The 21067-nt window shown below is 42.2% G+C and overlaps 2 protein-coding genes across 2 annotated transcripts; both read left to right on the forward strand.

The window, feature by feature from the left end:
- Nucleotides 1-339: 339 nt before the first annotated feature.
- Nucleotides 340-8065, forward strand: LOC134659699 (homeobox protein notochord-like). Its single transcript, XM_063515388.1, has 4 exons — nucleotides 340-698; nucleotides 6268-6340; nucleotides 6912-7053; nucleotides 7949-8065. Exons 1-4 carry the CDS (start codon nucleotides 380-382, stop codon nucleotides 8063-8065), a joined length of 651 nt encoding a protein of 216 aa, XP_063371458.1. The 5' UTR covers nucleotides 340-379.
- Nucleotides 8066-10708: 2643 nt separating this feature from the next.
- LOC134659529 (serine hydrolase-like protein) lies at nucleotides 10709-19306 on the forward strand. The gene is made up of 6 exons (XM_063515194.1): nucleotides 10709-10779; nucleotides 11876-12037; nucleotides 14701-14808; nucleotides 16698-16866; nucleotides 17650-17757; nucleotides 18987-19306. Exons 1-6 carry the CDS (start codon nucleotides 10728-10730, stop codon nucleotides 19288-19290), a joined length of 903 nt encoding a protein of 300 aa, XP_063371264.1. The 5' UTR covers nucleotides 10709-10727; the 3' UTR covers nucleotides 19291-19306.
- Nucleotides 19307-21067: the final 1761 nt, after the last annotated feature.

Raw genomic sequence — 21067 nt, forward strand, 5'->3', positions numbered from 1 at the left:
TACATTACAATCGGCAATACGCCGAATGCCTCCCTGCCTCAATCAAAGGCTTTCGGGACCGCAAATCACTGCGGGGCCACTCCCTCCTAAATCTGGCCCCGCCCCTCCGCGCACGCGCCGCCCCGACCAATCGCAGCCCTCAATCTCCCCCCACTCCCCCCCAAATCATGCACCCTCAATTGACCGCTCTATGCGATGTCATTTTTTTCCCGCCAAACCGATCGTTTGACGTCGCCCCGCCTTCCAATTTTAAAATGCGCTTTTAATCATAAACCGCAATCGCGTCGCGCCGGCCAGTCGTAACTTAATAGCTTAATAAACTCTAGTCAATTAAAAAAAAATGTGATCGTTCTGAATTTGAAATGTGAATTAGTGTAAAATGGAGCGTCCATCAGTGTATCCGGCGAACTTAACGGATTTGCTAGCTGTGTCGTACCAAGATGGCTTCGATCGCTCGTCGCCTGTGTCTACGGAGGAAGATAGCCAGTTCGGGGTGGATTTGACAGGGAAGACGAGTTTGGCGGGCAAGTCGTTTACGATCGCGGCCATTTTGGGGCTGTCGGGGGCAGAGCAGGATGCGATGAACTTGAGCGTGGAGCGGCTGAGGAGCCCACAGCTGGGCTACTGGGCCGGGCAGGAGATACAGAGGCTCAATGAGGGGTTCTGTAGGAGCATGGCGCCGGCGGGGCTCCGGCAAGGTAGGGTTCCAATCACAGACGTGCAATTTATGAAAATTTTCTAAAAAGTTGAAATAGTTCTCTGAAATTTCAGGAAAATTTCTAAGGAAACATTTATTTTGGAAATGGAAGATTTCGATTCCCATAGAATATGAGAAGTTTCCGAAATTTTACCATGTGGAAATTTCGCAAGTTAGGAAACTTTTCGACGGCACATCACGGCCTACCGCGAAATTTCGTTATCTGCAAGAGCGATATCGCTCGAATATGCAAGAGCGATAGAGGCAGATACCGAAATTTCGATTTTAGCGTTTCGCGGTAGGCCCTCAGTACGCACTGCGATTAATTTCTTGCGGATTCATAACCGCTAAAAGCGCACGCACTTGCAAGACTGGAATTAGACTGAAAGTGCAAGAAATTAGACTGAAACCGCAACTACCGCAAGAAATTAATCGCAGTGGCATATTAGGTAACTGTTTCCGTGCCGTCGGAAGATTGGCAATTTTTGTTTCCAAATCGATAGAAACTATTTAGTAATCGTACCTACCAATAGGTAATAAGATTTTTCATCACACTTGCCCGCAAAATGTATTATTACACGTAGGCGATGCGGTCCGTAAATCTTAAATTTCGACCCAGGGCTTATAATGTTCGTCCGAAACTAGGCCGAAGTTTTTTTTCCCCTTTTTTTTCTCACAAATGTGATTAAACATATTGTATGTGCCACAGGCGGTGCAGAAATTAGGTACGAAAACAAGTTAGTTAAGTTTAATTTACACTCGTTAGTAAATTCTTGTTTACCGCCCTTAAGACGAAAGGACCCGCGAGAAATCGCCTTTTCATACAAACGTAGTCCTCATTTTCCTCTCTGTATATATAAACATTATTGAAAATATTTTGGCACAATTGGTTGTAAAGGATGTCCCAAAAAGGACGCAATATTTGAAATTGATGAAAAACACATTTTTTTTCGTTACAATAGGTATATATTTGTATATAACATCTTGAAATACATAAAATAGGTTTATTTGTGTGAATAATACGTCAGGCAAATTAATGTCCTCCTAGGCTTTGCTGGCACATACGCACTCTTTTGTCAATATTTCTATGACCATTTTGCATAGATGCGGCTGAATTTCTCCAATGCAGCGTCGAATTTCCTCTTTTAAAACATGAGTGTTTGTGGGCTTATTGGCATTGGCATAGACTTTAGACTTTAAATAACCCCATAAAAAGAAGTCTTAAGGCGTTAATTAAATCGCAAGATCTAGGGGGCCAATTCTGATCACCGAATCGAGAGATCACACGACTAGGAAATGTTTCATGCAGTAATTGCATCGTTTCTCTGGCTGTGTGGCAAGTGGCCCCGTCTTGTTGAAACCACATTGCTACCACATAGATATCCTCTAATTCGGCTAGAAAAAAACCTTGTTATCATGTCGCGATATCGAGCTCCATTAACAGTAACTGCTTGACCGGCCTCATTTTGAAAAAAATATGGTCCAATAATGCCTCCAGCCCAAAATCCACACTAAACAGTGACCCGTTCCACAAATAACCCTATTTTATGTATTTCAAGATTTTATATACAAATATATTATAACAAAAAAAAAAGTGTTTTTCATCAATTTCAAGTCTTGCGTCCTTTTGAGGACACCCTTTATATCAACCATCGGCTATACCCCTACATATAGCCTAAAACACACTTATCCCACGTACGCAACGTATACAACGCATTATGACAATCTGAACCCTGAAAGTTGTATATGCTTAGAACCATACTTGTCAATGCGTTGCGTTGCGTATGACAAGTATATTTTTAAGCAAACAAATTTACGTGGGATAAGTGTGTTTTCGCCTTTATCGTCACTTTCTGCCACCGTTGCTACGGCCTACGGCGTAGCACACGTAGCAATACTATTACTTATTCTGTGACGTAGCATTATTTTTTACCCGCCTACGGAAAGGGTTATGAACTTGAGGCTAATTCAAACTTGCATTTTGAAATATAATTGATATCTAAATGATGTCATTTGCTTGTCATTATTTACTATTTACACAAACGCAACCGTGTAATTATTTCTTTAAAAAAAACAACTGATTTGGTGCTGTATGTAAGTAGATGGTTTTTGCAATAAACGTTTTTCTATTCTATTATATTCTAATCAATTAATTATCAACAATACGCCGCAGTAATATTAGATTTAATAATATAGGTAGGTACTTTATTATATGTAGATAGATAGACTATAGATAATAGTTATTTGTACAACAAGAGATCAAAGTTTGATATTTCTTCGAGTGCTTATTTTGAGTCCCGTGCAAGCGAAAGATTCTATAATAGATTCACGAGCGTAGCGAGTGAATCAAATTTAGAATCTTGAGCGTAGTAAGGGACTCAAAAGCGCACGAGATGTAAATAACTTTGATCTCGTGTAGTTCACAAAACTTTTCACCTCAGCAGTGAGAACATATTAGATAACCCGAAAAATGTATTCCTTCTTCATCACTTACCTCTATTCACTCATGTTTTCTTAAGATATACCAACAATTAAATTTTCACCTCAGCATCTCGAACAAGGGTACTTTGCTACTTAAAAACAGTGAGCAAAATCGCATTTTGCTCACTGAGTGAGCAAAATCGCATTTTGCTCATTTTGTCTCACTCAGTGAGCAAAATGCGATTTTGCTCACTGTTTTTAAGTAGCAAAGTACCCTTGTTCGAGCTGCTGAGGTGAAAACACTTTTTTCATTTCCACAACACACATTGTAATGGTATTAGCTAATTAATAATACCTATTATACACCGCGTTTTTTTTATTTTAGGGGTATTTACCTATAGGTACCTATGCCTGCGCGAAAAAAGTTAATCTCTCAAAAAGAACGTGGTATTTTAATTAACTCCGTTTTGAAGATAAATAATGGGTGTAATCATTTTTTAACTGATTAGTTTACACTTAAAACTATTTTTTTACATTTCAAATGTTGTCAACGACGTTCAGATATTTCGCGAACTGGAAAACGGCCCGACATCAGAGGGCCTACCGCGAACCACGTTCGACGTGTTGCCTCCCTGTCACACTTACGTGCGAATTTACAAGTGCGACAGGGAGGCAACACGTCGAACGTGGTTCGCGGTAGCTCCTCAGATCCGTTCGCAAGCTTGTATCTAGTAACCGCTACCTACTTATAGGGATCGTCATCCGACGCAATCATTGGCCTTAGCGTCTATTGGCGACGATTTATGGTGTAAAACCGGAGAGACACCCCATTACACCGCTGAGCCCGTACCATGAGTCACTGACAGTTTCAAAACTGACATACATAATATATATACGCTATCGAGAACGTAATTTACTTTCTATACTTACATATCGTTCGCACTAATATGCGAGTACGAGCGAGATGTATAGAAAGTGAATTACGTTCTCGATGGCGTTTATGTCAAATGCCAAACTGATGGTAGCCGTACTAGGACGGAATTAACGAAACGCAGGGATGCCCAGCACCTGCATTACCCTCTCGCCTTCACTGTCTTATATGCCACAGGAAAGGCCGAGGCAGGTCGGCTGCAGGAATCTGCCGCTTATTTCAGGTTGGACTCTACACGCGGAAACTCCATTCTGGGTTATCCTTCTCCTATAAACGCATTGGTTTGCAATCCATATAGGACCTATATGGATTGCAAACCAATGCTAAGAGGACCTTCTCGCATGTGACCCAACTGACGCAATACGCAACAGGATTAAATGGTTGAGCACTGTGCGGGTAATGAAGAATTTCCTCCGCGGACGTTCTTCAAAAAAGCAGTGTACACTTGTTCAGATTTTTTAAAGGGTTGGCAACGCGCATACAACACCCTTATGGAGTTTCAGGCGTCTACAGGCTCTACGTCTACCGTCTACGGTGATCGCTTGTACTATCAGAAGGGCCGTATGCATGTTTGCCACCGGCCGTAATATGCATGTTCGCCACCGACGTGGTATCGTGGTAAAACTGAAAGTTAGAGCCTTTTATCACAAAGTTGAAACTGTTGAAACTGGCGAATGTGCAGCGAGTTCACCGCTGGCGCGCAACGATTTCGGCGCGAGCGCGTAACAATTTAGCCGCGAGCGCGTAACAATCTAGCCGCGAGCGCGTAACAATCTAGCCGCGAGCCGCGTAACAATTAAGCCGCGAGCGCGTTACAATCTAGCCGCGAGCGCGTAACGCGCTGGCCACGACATTGCGCAACTGGCGACAACCATAGGGTGGAACGAAAGGTCCGATCGCTGTTCTCGCTCCAACCTATGGTTGTCGCCTAAAGCTTTGGATTCCTCCGAAAACGGTGCCGTCATATGACGGCCGTCATATAGCGGCAGCAAAAGACGGCCGTCTTTACGGTGGCGACATGTGGAAAGTACCACGGCGTCATAACACACCGTCATCATCCGTCATCCACCAAGGTCAAAGCGGCAAATTTGAAAAATGTAGGCGCGATGGGATAACGTCCCATAGAAAATTTTAATTTCGCGCCTTTTCCTACTGACAAGATTTGCTTGATCATCTATAATTTACTTGGAGGATGAAATATCATCAGAAGAGGAAAATAATCGTAGTACGGAATCATTTATTCAAATCTCGTGTCATTTATTCAAAATGGCGTCACCGCTATCTAATAAAACGTTCACGAAACTATCGACAAGGTCATGACGGCCGTCATCTTACGTTACGTTGACAATCAACGTAACGTAACGCCGTCTAGGAAACCGCGCCATCTTGTTTACATAGACAACGTTCTAGTGACGTCAGTCAACGCTATATAGCGGCCGTAATATGACGGCACCGTTTTCGGAGGAATCCAAAGCTTTAGCCAGTGCCATAGCCTAAGACAGTCGCGCAACGTCGTGGCAAGTGCGTAAAGCTTTGGATTCCTCCGAAAACGGTGCCGTCATATGACGGCCGTCATATAGCGGCCGCAAAAGACGGCCGTCTTTACGGTGGCGACACGTGGAAAGTACCACGGCGTCATAACACACCGTCATCCACAAAGGTCAAAGCGGCAAATTTGAAAATGTAGGCGCGATGGGACAACGTCCCATAGAAAATTTGAATTTCGCGCCTTTTCCTACTAACAAGATTTGCTTGATCATCTATAATTTACTTGGAGGATGAAATATCATCAGAAGAGGAAAATAATCGTAGTACGGAATCATTTATTCAAATCTCGTGTCATTTATTCAAAATGGCGTCACCGCTATCTAATAAAACGTTCACGAAACTGTCGACACCGTCATGACGGCCGTCATCTTACGTTACGTTGACAATCAACGTAACGTAACGCCGTCTAGGAAACCGCGCCATCTTGTTTACATAGACAACGTTCAAGTGACGTCAGTCAACGCTATATAGCGGCCGTAATATGACGGCACCGTTTTCGGAGGAATCCAAAGCTTAAGCGTAGCCGCGAGAACGAAATAAATTTTCAACGAGTTTGTATACCTATATCCTATATTTAGTGGTCATCTCGCTTTCAACTCTCCCGCAAAGCGCCGGTATGATTTATAAACGCTCTTATAGACAAATGGCATCATGTGAGTGTCTGTTGCAGATAGTCCGCGGCCGGAGACGCGGCCCCCGCAGCTGAAGCCCCCACGCAGCCACGCACTCTCCTGTAGTACCAGGTAAACACGTAAGCTTAAAGGATCTCACGTTAAACCGGACCGTGTCCGGGCCGGATCTTCGCCAGCGTTTACTTTTCTATGACAGGTGATCACGTGATGCTTTCCATAGAAAACGAAGCTCCGGCCCGGACACGGCCCGGTGTAACGTGGGTCATCTTTAAAGCTTTAAGTACACACCCTCCTGACTTTAGTCAAGCCTGGCCAGGAATATATTATTATGATCACGCGCCATGTTGCGGAATTTCACTGGAACTGATTTTTTCATATTATACTGAACTGTTACTAACAGCTTGACAATGATCATATATTACTGGTCAGGCTTTAAATGTAACTAAATTCAGTCCTTGTTGTATTATGTATGCAACTACCTATGCATATTGCAAATGTGTGTGGCTGCGCCCACGATCCATCTTACTTACGTCAATAAAGTAGTGTGCTATAAACCAACGTCCGTGTCACTCGTCGTCTCCTCGGCCCTATACTTGTCAGTCCTTAATGACCTTTACGCCTTAGGCGCATAGCTACATGTACCGTAAGAATGTTCTATCTTAACGGTGGTGTGGTGTTTCAGCTCCGGGCGAAGCAAACGCATCAGAACCATATTTACACCAGAGCAGCTTGAGAGGTTGGAGGCCGAGTTCGAGCGGCAGCAATACATGGTCGGCCCCGAGCGGCTGTATCTAGCTCATGCGTTACAGCTCACAGAGGCACAGGTCAGTATAGGTAGATATTGTCACAGGTGTTGAACACCTTGAGCAACTGAAGGCAGAGTTCGAGCGGCCGCAATACATGGTCGGCCCCGAGCGGCTGTATCTAGCTCATGCGTTACAGCTCACAGAAGCACAGGTCAGTATTGTTGCAGGTGTTGAACATCTGGGACTGCTGGAGGCAGGGTGTGAGCGGCTGCAATATATGGTTGGCCCCGAGCGTCTGTATCTAGCTCATGCGTTACAGCTCACAGAAGCACAGGTCAGTATAGGTAGATATTGTCGCAGGTGTTGAACAGAACAGAGTTCGAGTGGCAGCAATACATGGTCGGCCCAGAGCGCGCAAGCGGCTGTACCTCGCTCATGCTCTACAGCTGACAAAGGCACAAGTCAGTCTGAAAAGTAATTTCTCCTCAATAGGCCATTGCCTATCGAAACGACGTAAGGGTCTGAATTCAGAGCCTGTGATAGTAAATATTATAATACATAATATCTTGGAGACCGAGCTTTGCTCGGAAAACATAAAAAAAACTCAAAAATGCGCGTTTTCCCAAAGTTATAAGACCTAAATTAGATCGATTTTTCGCCCCCGAAAACCCCCATATAGCAAAATTTCATCGAAATCGTTAGAGCCGTTTCCGAGATCCCCGAAATACTCATATAAATATACAAGGTTTGCTCGTTTTAATTTTAAGGTATAAGATTTGTTCGTATATATTCAGATCAGATTTCTAAGGAAATCTTTCATTTAGCTACTTATATCATATCAGTTTGAGGCTGCTGTAAAGATCTACCCACTCTACCCAGCACACCCGTATTTTTTAACAACCAAGATCCCAAATAAAATCGTACTCACGATGGCGTAAACCAGAACAAATGAATATCAGTTTATTTCTTCCAGGTGAAGGTGTGGTTCCAGAACCGACGCATCAAGTGGCGCAAGCACCACCTGGAAGTGACGCAGCAGCGGCTAGCCGTGCTGCAGAGACACAGACCTGAAGGGGACGAAGACCTGTAATCTTAGAGCCACTAGCTAGAGTAATCCTAGAGTGATATGCTAACAGAAAGATGGTTGAACCTGTCAACACTGCAGTAAACCTGCATCATATTGTGCTGTGACCGAGACGAGGACACAAACACCTGGAAGTGACGCAGTAGCGGCTAGCCGTGACGAAGACCTATAAGATTTTACTCTAGCCACTAGCTAGAGTAATCCTAGAGTGCTAACAGAAATATGGAATCTGTAATCAACACTGCAATAGACCTGCATCATATTGTGCTGTGGCTGTGAACGAGACGAACACCTGTAATTTCAGCATTACCAGTGTTAAGAACTAGGACAGATAGTGACACAAGCGCCTGGAGGTGACTCAGCAGCGGCTAGCAAAAACACAGACCTGTAATCTTAAAGCCACTAGAATGACATAAAGACCTGTGATCTTAGAGCCAACTAGAGTGACATTACAAAAATCAAACGACGGAGTAACCAGGCTTAAGAAGGAAGTGGATACTTGGATATTGAGATAGACACGCAAATGCCAACACTGCCTTGTCGGAATGCACGAAGGTTGACGTTGGGCTGTCAGTTGTCTTCTTCGGTCGTACCAAGTTTAGCTGTATCTTGGGACTTGGCGAGAATATTCTAAAGCCCTTTCCATACTCGTGCGCGAATCGCGGCGCGAAGCCGCGAAAGCGAGTGTGGAGTCGATTCTCGCATTCGCGGCTTCGCCCGCGATTCACGCACATAGTCTGGAGGGGGCTTTAAACGAAATCTTAAGCCCCCTCTGCACTCATGCGTGAATCGCGGCGTGAAGCCGCGAACGCGAGTGTGGAGGGAGCTTTAAGTCTCAATAATGATCCTAATGTCTGGCGAAGAATTACGACGGATCAAGTGGTTATATATTAGATTATTAGTCCTTTATTAGGTCTAAAGTGGCAAAATGACTTTATAACAGGTGAGACTATATTAAAAGTGATTTAAAATTATAAGTGAACTAGTGTAGGAACTTTGGTAAGGTGAGAAATCTAGGTGTTTAGAATTTAAGAACTTAAAAAGTGTTACTCTCGACACGGATGATTTGTGGGAACATTATTTGCGTTATTAATTTGAATTGTAAAGTAAGATTTTTAGCATAGTTCACATAGGGCTTGCTATACTAAAGAAAAGTAGTTCTTTTATTTAAGTACATATCTGTACGACCGGTCCAACGTAGGCGATTCTCAGTCGAATGAACTGAAATCGGTGAGCCAATTTCAATTTTGGGCCCATACCTCACAATTAAATTGACAATTTAATCAGATTGTGCGAAAAATTGCCCAGTCTGGACTGGCCTTAAGGTGAAACATATAGCCCCCTCCACACTCATGCGTGAATCGCGGCGCGAAGCCGCGAACGCTAGTGTGGAGTCGGATTTCGCATATCTGTGATCTTGACTCCACACTCGCGTTCGCGGCTTTGCGCCGCGATTCGGGCACGTGTGTGGAGGGGGGCTTATCATAAGTCTTAAGCCCCTTCCACACTCGCGTCCGCGGCTTTGCCCGCGATTCACGCACATAGTCTGAGGGGGCTATATGCTCGCCGATCGCAACAGAATTTAACACATAGTTATATGTATTGGTAATCTAAACTAGTGAAAAATACAATCAAATTATCACCATTTACTTATAGTTCTTGAGAAATTTGTACTGTCTTTCATCCTATAACCTACCATTAAAAATCATTGTAAATTATCAGCGGTTTCCTTTTCGGCATCGGCCTTTTTAGCCACGACTCACTTTACAAAATCTAAATTTCGTTATCTGCTTCTTTACCTTTATCACACTTGCATAGGTATGTGAGCAATAGAGAGGCACATAACGGAATTGCATTTTCGCGGTAGACCCGAGCACTTAGCCCCCATTCACACGACAGTTTTTTCAACGCGCGTTAAAAAAGCGCTTGAATCTGTCCGCACTCTAAATTCGATTTAACGACCAAGGCTTAAAGTCGAAAATCCAACAACGGTTGATAAAAAGCGCCACCGCTGTCGTGTGAATAAATACACATGTATCCATTTGTGTCATTCAAACGCTTTTTTAACGCGCGTTGTAAAAGCGCCCGTGGGAATGGGGGCTTATGCCAAGAAATGACGAGTTGTAGATTCGAAAAGTTCGTTGTTTGCAGCTTCGAATGAAGTCGTTCGGATTTTTTGTGGACAATAATTATTATTGATCTGTAAATTGTGACGATTTGATTGGGAAGTTCGAGTGGTGTATAGTATATTTGATAAGAAAATGTACATTTTTGGTCATTCATTAAATAAGATCTTTTAAAATAAAACCTGTTTCTTTTCACCCTGCAAGTCAACTGCAAGTTAGGTAATTTTGCCGTTTTAATAATACTTCGCGATGATATCTACGCAGTATCTACGCAACTGCCCCTATTTTGGTTTAAAATCCATAAGAGACTACCGCACCGCACCACGACGTTGGTGGTCGCCTGTGAAGCGCACGCAACACACGGCAAAAACTTGTGGTTTCTGAACGTAATATGTCAGTGTCACTAATGTCACTCTTGTGTCAAATGACCTTTTGACCTTAAACTTTGTTGTTTTGGTTTTCTTTACACATCGATTTAATCGCGATAAAATAAAACACAAAATCGAAATAAATAAAGTAATTTTGCTCAATTAAGAAAAACTATGAAAGTTTTAAGAGAGTGGACAATCGACGCACCATGGGGAAAAATAGCAAGTAAGTTATCCCATTTTAAATGTACTTAGTCTCAGGCTAAATATTTATAAGTTTGGAAAACAGCAAATACTCACGAGTAGAGATACAGACTAGGAAATGACGTCCAAACAAGTGTTTACGATGATTTCGAACACAACACAACCGTAAATCAACTATCATCACAACTAATTGGAAAAATGTCACTGACACTGACATGACAGTTAAATTCATTTGTTTTATTCAGATTTCATTTGTTTTTGTTATTAGCCAAAAAGCAAAAACATGATAAATTAATAGCCACTTAAACTAAGTACTGATAAATAGAAAAACTGCCTTTAAACCCGATGCTTAAATTACCATTCTTTTGATATAGGGGCATTTCACAATAATAGGTCTACTTTGTCACGGACGAGACGCATGTGGCATGGACCTTATTTATAATAACCTGCAGAATATACCATTGCTGTATTATACAGTGTGGAAAGATAAGTCGGGCCCTGGAGGGAAACTACCTTAAATCCTTAAGCTGGCTCATTTTACTTAAAGGAGACATTCCTTTATTTTAAAAAAGAAACAAAACTGCATTCAAACATTTTCTAAAACTCGCTTGCCTCGCCCGGGACTCGAACCGACTAAAAATTCCAAAAAATAAAAACTCAATTTTATTCTACTAGTCGATACAGTTAATGATAACATTTCTCCAAGAAATATTAGGTCTTACACTCGTCTGTCATACAAAATATCCATAAAATTTAATATTTAGTACTCAAGATTTTTTTAGACAAGCCAAATCGAAGAAAAAAAGAAAAATACTTTGAATGCAGTTTTGTTTCTTTTTAAAAATAAAGGAATGTCTCCATTAAGTAAAATGAGCCAGCTTAAGGATTTAAGGTAGTTTCCCTCCAGGGCCCGACTTATCTTTCCACACTGTATACCATGGAGTTTACAGTTATCGGACATTATTATGCCAAATATATGGCTATTATTAAAATAATTTTACCGTTTAGACTCACATATTTTAGTGACTCTAGGTCCTAGGATCTAGGATATAATCAGAGCCTAGGTCTTGTATAGATTATACATTCAACAAATCCTGTTACTATGTTACCACATACAGTGATATCATGGGGCAACGAGGCAGGCCCTCCAGTGCTGCTGGTACACGGACGGCAGGACAGCGCCGCCACCTTTGTGCCGCTACTACAGTTGTTGCCGGACTCATATCATTATGTGGCTCTGGACTTGCCTGGACATGGCCGCTCTGATCCTTTCCCTGCAGGTGGGTCTTCAACACAACATTAATGGTGATTACACATGTATGTGGTAAAGTCTGGCTTGACTGTTGAAATCAGGGATGTTGCGAATATCCGCAACCGCGGAACTTCCGCATTATTTTCAACATCCGCATCCGCATAAAATCGATGCGGAGTTTAATGCGGATGCGGATGTGGAACAGGTTGGTACAGAAACGTCTTAGCATCGGCGTAAGTGCCAGACTGCTAGGTAATTTAGTCATTAGCCAAAAAACCTATTAGAAATGAGCAGTCAAGTGTGAATGGGACTTAACGTACGAAACCCTTGGAACGCGAGTCCGACTCGCACTTGGCCGGTTTTTTGAAATAAAAATTACTAAAGTGTAATATTTGACGGTTTTTATGTACCTATCTTGACATACGCATCCGCGGATGTGAGCCTTTAAAAATTGGCATCCGCAACATCCCTGGTTGAAATTACAGTACAATTGACCTCTATTATTACAATAAAATAAGGGTGACAGCTGGCAACTACAGTAGCCAATAAGCATGTGAGTAGATATTAAGGCATAACTGGCTTAAGGCATTAAGCCGGCCACACACGCTAGGTTTTGCGTGTGCAAGCAATACCAACAGGCACGACCGAGTTTCATAGGGCACACACACGTAACGACAAACCTGCACAAACTCTCAGTTCAAACCATCATGGCACCGGTAGCGGTGGTTGACGTTGACCCAATAGCGACCCAATATTATGAAAAAATAATAAAACTGGCCAAGTGCGAGTCGGACTCGCACACGAAGGGTACCGTACCATTATCTATAAAAACGGCAAAAAAATCATGTGTTGTATGGGAGCCCCACTCCGACTCGCCCTTGGCCGGTTTTTTAGTATTTGTTGTACTAGCGGCAACAGAAATACATCATCTGTGAACATTTCAACTATCTAACTAGCATGATTCATGAGATACAGCCTAGTGACAGACGGACGGACGGACAGTGGAGTCTTAGTAATAGGGTCCCGTTTTACTCTTTGGGAACGGAACCCTAAAAATCTACTAAAAATCCTCTACAATTGCATTTCGTGTGCGAGACGACATTGTTGCGCAGTGACGTGCGACCTATCCCCTCCGCAATCACTGGATGACTGAAGCCTGCCAGCCACACACGTTTTCAGTTATGCCTGCGCAAGCGAGTGCGCAAGCACAACCGAGCTGCAAAAGATATAAATTTTCATATTTTAAATTTTGCTTGCGCAGGTAAGGAGTTTGCTTGCGCAGGCAAGGAGTTGTGTCATACACACGTTCAGTTATGCCTGCACAAATGAACTGTGCAGGCATAACCATCGGTTATAACCTAATAACTATGTGTGGCCGGCTTTATATTATAGTCATTGTATTTTTTCGTATTTATCCATTCAAGTCTCAAATTCATTGCTCTAAATCAGGGTCATAGACTAGGAATCCTCAAGACGGAGTATATAGAGCAATTTTTTCATGAAACCGATGCTGACAAAAATACTGGGGTGCGGGGGACGAGGTGAGCGAGTCCCGTGCCGTGATTGGTCCGTTCAAACACACGGACGTCACACAAAGACAATTTGACTCGAAAATGGTGTAAAACTACCGTATATTTGTGGCAGAGGGGGTAGCGCTACTATGCTCAGTCTGGAGGATGTCTTGTCTGTGACCAGGGGTCACCAAATTTTATTTAAACACATTCATTGCCACCCAGCTAAACAAGACATCCGCGCCAGGCCTAGTAGCACGGTCGCATTTTTATCATTTATCACCATGCCTGTCACGTTCTAACAAGTATGTAAGTGCAAAAGTGACGGGCATAGTGATAGTGGATAAAAATGGAACCGTGCTGAGCCCGCAGGCCACGAAAATTTCGTCATATAACGACCCTGACTATCGGCAGTTTTCGGCACTGAATGTGTTAAGAACTGTATCCCTGAAGAAACTAAGTGGTGACCCCTGCCACAAAATAAGTAAAAGTATTATCATACAGAACGGCCACGCACCGCCCCGCCCCGACTCGAATAACCTCGTTTCGCGACATGAATCTGCCGGACTGGCATGCTCTCAGTAGAGCGACTTACGCACACGTACACAATGACGTGTGTACAGACGTGCCGCGCACACATATAAACGCAAATCATTTTTAGGGTTCCGTACCCAAAGGGTAAAAACGGGACCCTATTACTAAGACTCCGCTGTCCGTCCGTCCGTCCGTCCGTCTGTCCGTCCGTCCGTCCGTCCGTCCGTCCGTCCGTCCGTCCGTCCGTCCGTCCGTCCGTCCGTCCGTCCGTCCGTCCGTCTGTCACCAGGCTGTATCTCACGAACCGTTATAGCTAGACAGTTGAAATTTTCAGACGATGTATTTCTGTTGCGGCTATAACAACAAGTACTAAAAACAGAATAAAATAAAGATTTAAGTGGGGCTCCCATACAACAAACGTGATTTTTGACCGAAGTTAAGCAACGTCGGGCGGGGTCAGTACTTGGATGGGTGACCGTTTTTTTGCTTGTTTTGGCTCTACTTTTTGTTGATGGTGCGGAACCCTCCGTGCGCGAGTCCGACTCGCACTTGGCCGGTTTTTTGATGTATGGCGTGTCCGCCCTGTGCCCGTGCTCTAAATCCCTGAGTCAGGAGTCTGTATATAATATCTACTGTGTTAGCGCAGGATTGGCGCCGACGAGGCTGCACTTCGTAGGCGCCGTGCAGGTGGCCGTGTGGCATCTGCGCTGGAAGCAGTTCATCTTCGTGGGGCACTCCATGGGATGCGAGGGAGGTAGGCTAATTAAGTGTTCTACTTACAATCATAGAGAAATAAGTAACCTTCAAATTAAGGGTGACCAGGCACCTTCTGGGCAGGCTCGCTCCATCGTAGGCCACGTTTTCGCCTCGGCTAGGCTGTGGCATAGAGAAAAAAATACATAGAGTGCTCACTCCATACATCAGTTTTAGTACCAAAAAGACTATTAGCATCTAGCATCGAGTAGCGGAACTATCAGTACTGCTACTTGACAATAGATGTAGCACCGACAGGAAAGTCTTATCTCAACAGCATAAGACTTTCCGGTCGGTGCTACATCTATTGTCAAGTAGCAGTACTGATAGTTCCGCTACTCGATGCTAGATGTCGACACTGACATTAATAGTCTGAACTGATGTATGGAGTGAGCACTCTTGTCTTATTATATTTCTCTATGGCTGTGGCCATGAGTAAGCCCATTTATAATAAATAAATAAAAAAGTAAGGGGTCGTCCAGAAATCATGTGATCGTTTAGAGGAGGGTGGGGGTAAGGAAATATCACGAATTCAGAGAAGATATCACGTGTATTCAAAAATAGGCCAAATATGATCACATGATTTCTGGACGGCCCCTAAAAAGGATAGAGTGCTAATGCTAACTCCATACATCAGTTTTCTTCCAAAACGTGGCTTATTTTCGTAGTCGACATCTAGCGTCAAGTAGCAAATTTTTCAGTACTGCTAGTTGACAATAGATGTCGCGACGAACGGAAAGTCTAATGCTCAACAATTTACAGCTAATATTACAAGCAGGAGTTGAAAATAGAGTTCCAGTTAGTCCGGTTATAATATTAGCTGTAAATTGTTGAGCATTAGTTTTCGTTCGTAGCGACATCTGTTGTCAACTAGCAGTACTGGTAAATTCGCTACTTGACGCTAGATGTCGACTACGAAAATAAGCCGCGTGTTGGTAAGAAAGCTTACTTATTTCTCTATGGTTCCAGGGTAATTTGTAGTGTTGTTCGTTCAAATATTACATAACAAAATCCATACTAATATTATAAATGCGAAAGTGTGTCTGTCTGTTACCTCTTCACGCTTAAACCGCTGAACCGATTTAGTTGAAATTTGGTATAGAGATAGTTTGAGTCCCGGGGTAGGACCATAGAGAAAAAAATACATAGAGTGCTCACTCCATACGTCAGTTTTAGTAACAAAAAGACTATTAGCATCTAGCGTCGAGTAGCGGAACTATCAGTACTGCTACTTGACAATAGATGTAGCCACCGACCGGAAGGTCTTATGCTGTTGAGATAAGACTTTCCGGTCGGTGCTACATCTATTGTCAAGTAGCAGTACTGATAGTTCCGCTACTCGATGCCAGATGTAGACACTGAAATTAATAGTCTGAACTGATGTATGGAGTGAGCACTCTATACAACATACACAAATATACACAAATATAAGTACACGTCATATTATGAAACCCGGATGGGGCATAGCAGATAACTTATTTTCTAGAACTTAAATGCTGAATTATCCTAATTACAATAAATAATAAATAACGATATACAGGGTGTAATCTAAAACGTGATACAAGATAATCAAACCTGAATCTTTTCATGATTTTGAACAACTTTTACTATGGGGTCAACTTTGTAAATTAACAATAAAAAAAATCTTTGCCATACATTTTTGTCTACCTCTCTTTGACCATTTCTATGGAACAGCTCAATTTTTTTTTAATATTACAAAATTGACCCCATAGTAAAAGTTGTTCAAAATCATGAAAAGATTCAGGTTTGATTATCTTGTATCACGTTTTAGATTACACCCTGTATACTAAACTTATGCACACTAAACATCTTTGTCACCAAAATACTCTCCTATATGGTAGTAACATTTGTCAACATGAAATGTTCCAGGTCTGTTCTTCAACGCGGTGTACCCTCACCGCATATCGAAGCTGGTTCTGCTGGACCCCGGGCCGGCGTTGGCCCGCCTGCAGGTCCACGACCCTCAGGAGTACTTCGCCTCCTTCCACCAGATATACTATGATAATTATGATAAGTTCGCGCAGAAGAGGATCTACAGGTGTGTGTGACATTCATTTTTAACCCCCGATGCAAAAATAGGGATGGTTTAAGCACTATGTGTCTGTTTTGTTTTTGTTTGAAATCTGGTTTTATAGCGGTGGGTCCTAGACATGTTTCATCAAAATCGGGTACCTAATCAACTTCATTGCGTTGGAGGTTTTTAATTTAGTTTGTCTCATTTATAATATTTATTTGTAAATATAGTAGATTGTTAACCTTTTCGACGCCGTGTCAAACAAAAGCTGTCACGCTGACGCCACGTCACCGAAGTGTCAATACTGAAATTGAATTTTATGCATATGCACGTAGGTCTATGTTGTGTTATGTCATCATCTCATGAGGAAAATAAAAAACCTTAGTGTTGACCATGGACTAACCTATGGTGTTGACACAATCTGATGCTTAAACAGATTATTTAAGCTAAAAGAATAATGTGCAAAAAAAATGTAAAAATAGTGTGCTAGAACAGAAAAGTGTTACTTTGATCCCTCCTAGCACGGAGGAAATAGTTATTTTCGATACAAGTGCGAAAAAGAGGAAATTCGAAACGAGTGACGATAAATTAAAACACGACCGAAGGGAGTGTTTTAAATCGACACGAGTTGCGAATTACCTATTCGCACGTGTATCGAACAATGTTTTACAGTACATATGGCAGTTTAAAGTTTCGATATCGCACGAAAAGTGCTATTTTACGCACTAGTGCGGAAAAGTAGCCCCATATGTACTGTAAAAGCTCTTTTCCGAATAGGTGGTGTGAAAAGTAAATGTTTGTCGGTAGCTCGCAGCGCGCCCTAGAGGCGGTGATGAAGGCACGCGGCTTCACCGAGCCGCAGGCGCAACTCGCTCTCTCGAGGAACATGGTACAAGTCGGAGAAGACCTTTATGAGTAAGTCTGACTCTTTCTATTGGCAAGGTGCGAAGTCGGTGGAAGGGGAAGTGGCGCTGCTCGTCACAAAGTTCACAAACACAGGTAATCTTATGGAATGTCCGAGCTTAGTACTAGCGGCAGCCGCTTGAACTAATTTTACTCCATAAGATTTAACGTAGAAAGTCCGACAAAATGAGGGCAGCACCAGTCGTGCGAATAGCATCACTTGCTTAAGCTTTGGATTCCTCCGAAAACGGTGCCGTCATATTACGGCCGCTATATAGCGTTGACTGACGTCACTAGAACGTTGTCTATGTAAACAAGATGGCGCGGTTTCCTAGACGGCGTTACGTTACGTTGGTTGTCAACGTAACGTAAGATGACGGCCGTCATGACGGTGTCGATAGTTTCGTGAACGTTTTATTAGATAGCGGTGACGCCATTTTGAATAAATGACACGAGATTTGAATAAATGATTCCGTACTACGATTATTTTCCTCTTCTGATTATATTTCATCCTCCAAGTAAATTATAGATGATCAAGCAAATCTTGTCAGTAGGAAAAGGCGCGAAATTCAAATTTTCTATGGGACGTTATCCCATCGCGCCTACATTTTTCAAATTTGCCGCTTTGACCTTGGTGGATGACGGTGTGTTATGACGCCGTGGTACTTTCCACATGTCGCCACCGTAAAGACGGCCGTCTTTTGCTGCCGCTATATGACGGCCGTCATATGACGCCACCGTTTTCGGAGGAATCCAAAGCTTTAGCGTGAAGTGTTTTGTTTGCGATGCAGGCCACAAGATGGCAGACCTTCCAACGAGCATGGCCCCTCTTAGGGCTGATTTAGACGGCACGCGAACTCGCATGCGATTTTAGTTACATTGCAGACTGTTGGTTACGTCCAATTCAACCGACCGATCAAAACCCGCAATGTAATGAAACTCGCATGCAAGTTCTCGCATCGTCTAAACGAGCAATTCTTTTGGGATCTCGGAAACGGCTCTAACAATTTCGATGAAATTTGCTATATGGGGGTTTCCGGGGGCGATGTAGCTAGGTCTTATTTCTGGGAAAACGCACATTTTTTAATTTTCACGTCCGATGTTTTCCGAGCAAAGCCTCCCAGATATTACGATTTATAAAATAGATTTTGTGTCTAAAAATAACTGTTGTCTACGTTTCACTATTAATGATCTGTTTTGCGGAATATTTTGTTTTCAATGCGACATTTTTTTTTTTTCAGATTGACCTGGGACCGTCGGCTCCTATACCTCCCGCCACCAAACTACCCCCCCTCCTACTATTACCACCTGTTTTACACCCCCACACCTACCCTACTCATCGCTGCTAAACAGTTCCAGGGCGGTTACACCAAAGGCGTCAAGGACTCACTGAAGCTAATCAGTGATTTGGAGAAAAGTCTGAAGAGTTTCACAGTAGTGACGGTAGAGGGCGGGCACGATGTGCATTTTACCAATCCGGAGCGGTTTGTTAAAGTGCTGTGCGAGTTTTTGGATAGGAAGTTTGAGTGTAAGTCTAAACTGTAGAGGATATTACACCAACGATTAAAGATGGGTGTTTTCAGGGCTCCGTAGCTCAAAAGGAAAAAAACCGGCCAAGTGCGAGTCGGACTCGCGCACGGAGGGTTCCGCACCATCAACAAAAAATAGAGCAAAAAAATCGTGTTTAATTGTTGTATGGGAGCCCCCCTTAAATATTTATTTTATTTTATTTTTAGTATTTGTTGTTATAGCGGCAACAGAGATACATCATTTGTGAAAATTTCAACTGTGTAGCTATCGCGGTTCATGAGATACAGCCTGGTTACCATGGGCAAAATGAGTGTAACTAGGTATTTAGGGTTAATAAGACTTATGAACGTATTCTCATGTTTGAGATAGTTTATTCAAAAATAGTGTGAAAATAAATAAAATTTACTGATTGTTAAACTTGGGTATTGAGAATTAGCAAGTAAAATTTATATTAAATTATTATGAAAAAAAAAATAGAAAATGTATATGCTTATAATTCCATTTATTGGTGACACCAACATTGGTGTGGGCCGCATGTACTTGTAGGTACTTGTAGCGACGCGACGAAATCGCGGAGTGAGCCACGCCTGCTTAACCTTTTAACCGCCATAGAATACGTCATCGAGCGTGCTCGTGGTACGAAGTTACACGGAGTTTTGTCTTATTTATCAGACAGCGGCGAAATGAGCCCGATTTTGTATGTCTTATATATCAGTCTACGGCGGTTAACACTTAAATGCATGGTGTACGATGCAGCGTACACAAAAAACATCTAATTTTATATATAATTAGAAAAACCTATATATACTTGGTCAACCAGATTTTGACAGTAGAAAAAGGCGGCAAATTTGAAAAATGTAGGCGCGAAGGGATATCGTCCCATAGAAAATTTGAATTTCGCGCCTCTTTTTACTGACAAGATTTGGTTGACCAGCTATATGTCTATTTATATATTATTTCAATAGTAAAACTAATCCGTTTTCCGATTTTTTATATAAATTTACGCAATATTTTAATTTATAAAAATTACATTAGTTTTAAGACGAAATGTCAGAAAATTTGAAAAAAACCAGAATTTGATGATGTTTAGTATGTGATAATGGATGTTTTTTTTGAGGTTATTGTATATTTAAAAACTCTATCATAGGTGTATCACAAATAGTGTACCTTTCTGATGATAGTAGGATTTATCACATATCTCTTACTGAAAATTATATATTTACCTACATAAATATGATTTAGCCTATAAAACTTCTAACACTGATTTCGCAGTGAAAATCGATGTTATAATTTTTTTACCATTTTTCCCATAATCAGCAAACAATTACGTAACACATATATTAATTTCGGGCAAAAAGAAAAAAATCATGCATTTTATGGTTAAAAGGTTAAACATTAGAGCCAGGGCTCCCAGCCAGCGCGGACAACGCTCAGGAGCTCCGGACACGTGCAGTGTCGCAACAGGCAGGATATCTGCAACATCATAGAGAAATATAGTAAGACAAGAGTGCTCACTCCATACATCAGTTAGACTATTAATTTCAGTGTCTACATCTAGCATCGAGTAGCGGAACTATCTGTACTGCTACTTGACAATAGATGTAGCACCGACCGGAAAGTCTTATCTCAACAGCATAAGACTTTCCGGTCGGTGCTACATCTATTGTCAAGTAGCAGTACTGATAGTTCCGCTACTCGATGCTAGATGCTAATAGTCTTTTTGGTACTAAAACTGATGTATGGAGTGAGCAATCTATGTATTTTTTTTCTATGGCAACATGCAAAAGAATAT

This window comes from Cydia amplana, chromosome 25 (assembly GCF_948474715.1).
Source record: "Cydia amplana chromosome 25, ilCydAmpl1.1, whole genome shotgun sequence".
Lineage (NCBI taxonomy): Eukaryota > Metazoa > Arthropoda > Insecta > Lepidoptera > Tortricidae > Cydia > Cydia amplana.

What these genes read in the sequence shown, in the direction of transcription:
- LOC134659699 (XM_063515388.1), top strand. Translation starts at nt 380, where the DNA reads ATGGAGCGTCCATCAGTGTATCCGGCGAACTTAACGGATTTGCTAGCT. An exon ending in GCCGGCGGGGCTCCGGCAAG is followed by an intron (nt 699 to 6,267) that starts GTAGGGTTCCAA and finishes TGTCTGTTGCAG; the next exon opens with ATAGTCCGCGGCCGGAGACG. An exon ending in TACAGCTCACAGAGGCACAG is followed by an intron (nt 7,054 to 7,948) that starts GTCAGTATAGGT and finishes TATTTCTTCCAG; the next exon opens with GTGAAGGTGTGGTTCCAGAA.
- LOC134659529 (XM_063515194.1), top strand. Translation starts at nt 10,728, where the DNA reads ATGAAAGTTTTAAGAGAGTGGACAATCGACGCACCATGGGGAAAAATA. An exon ending in ACCATGGGGAAAAATAGCAA is followed by an intron (nt 10,780 to 11,875) that starts GTAAGTTATCCC and finishes TACCACATACAG; the next exon opens with TGATATCATGGGGCAACGAG. An exon ending in CTCCATGGGATGCGAGGGAG is followed by an intron (nt 14,809 to 16,697) that starts GTAGGCTAATTA and finishes GAAATGTTCCAG; the next exon opens with GTCTGTTCTTCAACGCGGTG.